At 38.1% G+C, this 4,158-nt stretch overlaps 1 protein-coding gene across 2 annotated transcripts in view; it reads right to left on the minus strand.

Moving 5' to 3' along the window:
* LOC116004537 (B3 domain-containing transcription repressor VAL1-like) overlaps positions 1–818 on the minus strand; it is a 7,298-nt gene extending 6,480 nt beyond the window's left edge. For both annotated transcript variants that reach the window (XM_031244630.1, XM_031244629.1), the window contains exon 1: positions 194–818. In XM_031244630.1, coding sequence (XP_031100490.1) covers positions 194–306 — 113 coding nt within the window. In that variant the 5' untranslated portion in view covers positions 307–818. The remainder of the gene's footprint in view (positions 1–193) is intronic.
* Positions 819–4,158: the final 3,340 nt, after the last annotated feature.

A 4,158-nucleotide genomic window follows, 5' to 3' on the forward strand; every position in this document is an offset into this window, starting at 1 on the left:
AAAAAAAAAAAAAAAAAAAAAAAAAAAAAAAAAAAAAAAAAAAGAAAGATTTGGCACGAACAGAAAAAAAAAAGGCCAGCTCTTTTCAGGGATCCAAAATCGCCATATCCCCAAACTGCCCTCGCATCACAAAAAACATCTCATGAGCAAAAAATTCACAGCCACAAAGCCAAAATTGGGAGAGAGGAAATACCCGCAGTTGGAACACAGCGTTGCAAATCCACCTGATTTCAAGCCCCAACCTTTCTTCCATTCAGACGACGTCGTCGCACGACACAGCTCGTTCATGCAAAACTTTGACCCCATTCCTCTCCCCAAAATCAAACCTCCCAACCCCCAAAAACACCTCCAATCAATACTCCAAACCTCAAAACTCCTCAAATCAAATCAAAACCCTAAATCCCAATCAACAAATCTCTAACCCAGATCAACAACCAAAAATCCTCTATCCAATCCCTCAACACAGCAATAATCAAACATTAACAACACTTTACAGCTCACCCCTGCTCAATCTATCGAATGCAACGTCCACGCAGACCAAAAACAACCCCCATCAACAATCCATCTCTCTGCTATTGCATGAAATCTGAACCGAATCTCACGGGTCAAAGGCAGTTAAAAACGGCGGCGGTCGGTGATTCTCGGTAGGGGATAATCCTAAAGAAGGGTAACGATACAGATCGATTAAGCAGTATATTTTTTTGTTTAAATTTAGAGCGAGAAACTACGAGAGTGAATTAGAGAGAGAAAGCGTGTGCATGCAGAGCAAACAACACAGTAGAAGTTAGAGAGAGAGAGAGAAGTAAAAGATAGCCCAAAATGCATGCACGATACTTGAAGAAACAGCGAAGGTCTACTTACATTCCTGATTTTTTCTTTCATGCTATTCGCATTATTATTTGTACTGTAAAAAAATAATTTCAGAAATTTTATCTGCAGTAAATCGGTAATTTTTCTTTCTCCGATTTCTTTCTCCGATTTCTTTTTTTCTGCTTTAATTTCTTGCTTTTTCGTGTATGAATCTGTGTGCCTATCTTCGTACAGTGTGATATGATAAGTCGACGGTTTCGTAGATTTTCATGTTAAAATTTATCTGCCATTTAACTATTTTTTACCTTAAATTTTCAGAGATATATAATATTATACGGAATATATAATTTTTCTTTTGGGTAACCGTAAACGTCAACTTTACTGTTGTTTCCTTTTGACTTGGGTAAGATCTATAACTACTAATGAACTCCAAAGAAACCCTAAAATATAACCTACTATTAATGATGAAAATATGGAAAATAATAATAAAATTTTCTTGTTTTTTGAAAAGAAAAATTTATTGTTATGTGTTTTGATTTTATTAGATAAGAAAATAAAATGAGTACTCATAAGGGTAGATGAAATAGTGTGGGTCTTTTTCAACTTAATCAAGTGAGGTTTTACTCGAGTACGAATAATATTAATTTCAATATTTAGTTGTTAGTCGATTGGCTGATAAAACATGTGGCCTGGCCAAAAATAAAAGGACTAAAGGTCCAAATTGATAACATGTTACGTCAAACTAAGGTAAATAGTGAAAGCGAATCCAGTATTACTGTGAAAATCTAAACACAAAATATTTATCTGCAAAGTATTTTGAGAATGTAATATACAATTTTACTTGATACGATTGATATGTTTTGTAGTATTATGAATGATTAAATTCGTTGTATGAAAACTAACAATTATTAAAATTACAATACATTTAATTACTTTGTATGATTTATTGCAGTACCTTTTTTCTTATGATATCTGCTCCCAAAAGATTGAATCCCAAACCCCCAAAGGCCCCCATGTCCTGGCCTGACAACGTTTTTGAAGTGTCAACTAAAAGAGATGAGGGAGAAAAAAGAGAGAAGGAAACGAAAAAGGGAAACAAATATGACAAACTTTATATATATATGAGTAAATATCCAAAATGGTCCCTCGACTATAGCTTAATTCACAAATTGGTCCTTGACTTATGATTTTAATCAATAACATCCTTGACTTTGCAATTTTTACCTAATTTAGTCCTCCGTTAATGAGTCCGTCAACTGGCTGTGAAACACAGGGATAGTCATGTAATTTCACATGGTTCCCGCCTTCTCCTTTGCTCCAATGCTTGCAGGGGCTATTCCAAGCGCCGTAGTGGAGCTGATAAAGATAAAGATAAAGATTTTAGCTATTGATCTTGATTTGTAAGATAATGGAGGGAGGTGCAGCTGCCGCCGCTGCCGCCGCCGAGGGGAAGCCTAAGGAGGAGACTGCGTCGTCGTATACCTACTGGGTTAGGGAGAAAACCCCAGACGCAGCTCCCCTGCCGGTTATGCCAAACTAACTCCAGGCATCCACTGACGCCTACTAATACTCCCTCCTCCGCCGCCATCCATCGCCTTTCACCGCCACCATTAAACTGAAATCTTAGGATTTTTGTGTTTCCCTCTCTCTTTATGGGTGAGCAGACCCGGACTCAAACCCAAACCCTACCCGATTCCGAGTCCCAACCGCTGACGGACCCTAATGCAGATTCCGGACTTGGATCGGACCCGGCTTTTCTCGCCGACACGCCGATTGATATCCCTCGTAATCACTCCAATCCTTCCAAAATCCCAATTCGCCCCCCAGAAAATCCGAAAACTTTCAACCCAGGGGACCAACCTAACAATCAAACCCCCACCCATCTTGGCTCCGCCTGGAATAGGGTAGGTTTCCCTATCCATGTCATTCTTTTGTCTCCTTTGTTGGTCGAGTTATTTTGCATTTATCATTTATTAGTTATTCGGTTGGATCTCTGTAGAACTAGATGCTGTTGATTACAATTTTGGTAGTGTAGGGGACATTATTTTACTGTTGGTGTAATAGAACATTGAATTTTTACTGTTGTCCACAGCTCCCCTGCCGGTTCCTCGTTCTTGCAGTGATCCGCCGCTCTCTGATTCTTCTCCTCCGCTAGGAAACGGCTCACTCTTCTCGACGGCGGCACAACTGTCGCCGCCGCTGTGTCCCCTTCGACGACGACGGCGCTACTGTCGATGTTTTTTGTCGTCGAAATCGCGATGGTTAAGAGATGGAAATGATGATGATATTGAGGTGTGTATGAATCTGATGGAGTGATGGGCTGAGCATTTGAAGCATTTTATATATGGATGTAGGCCGGGAGCCGAGAAAGCTAGCAGGCGGGCAGCTTGCGGTGAATATAATATAACTACAAAGTTTATCGGCGAGAACCATGTGAAATTACATGACTATCCCTGTGTTTCACGGCCAGTTGACGGACTCATTAACGGAGGACTAAATTAGGTCAAAATTGCAAAGTCAAGGATGTTATTGGTTAAAATCATAAGTCGAGGACCAATTTGTGAATTAAGCTATAGTCGAGGAACCATTTTGGGTATTTACTCTCTCTCTCTATATATATATATATATATAAAGCTCTAAACGTGCTCAGCATGACGCTTGTAGTTGGGCGTTGAGTTCCGTTGAACGCACAGAGTGCGCGTTACTTTGGTTAACATATGGGCCCACAAAAAACATATGAGTAATTTGCAGGAAAAAAAAAAAACTCAAAACCCCATCTTTCCATTTATTAAAAATCCCTCTTTGATTTTTTTATCTATAAAAACCTAAAAAATGCATTGGTATAGATGCCCTTACCACTTATATAAAATTTTGATATATATATATATATGAGTTAATACTCAATATAGTCATCGACTATAGTGGTTTTACTCAATTTAGTCCTAAATGACTGACTTTTTGTGCTCAATTTAGTCCTCGACTTTGATGGTTTTACCCAATTTAGTCATTTTGTTAAAAACTCTGTTAGTGGACGGTTAGAAATAGGGTCCTAATGGTAATTTCTCATCCTTCATCCCATTTCCTGCATCACCTTATTAAGATCCATGCAGAAATGTAAATCTTTAATTTGTACGCAAATATTTATTTACTTTGTATTTATTTATTTAGGGATGAAGTTGATTTAGTACAATAATTTGCATTTTTGCGTTGATTTTAATAGGGGGAAGAATAAGGAATCATCCCAAATGGGATGAAGGATGATAAATTACCATTAGGACCCCATTTCTAACAATCAACTAACAGAATTTTTAACAAGAGGACTAAATTGTGTAAAACCATCAAATTCGA

The sequence above is a fragment of the Ipomoea triloba genome, chromosome 14 (genome assembly GCF_003576645.1).
Source record: "Ipomoea triloba cultivar NCNSP0323 chromosome 14, ASM357664v1".
Classification (NCBI taxonomy): Eukaryota; Viridiplantae; Streptophyta; class Magnoliopsida; order Solanales; family Convolvulaceae; genus Ipomoea; species Ipomoea triloba.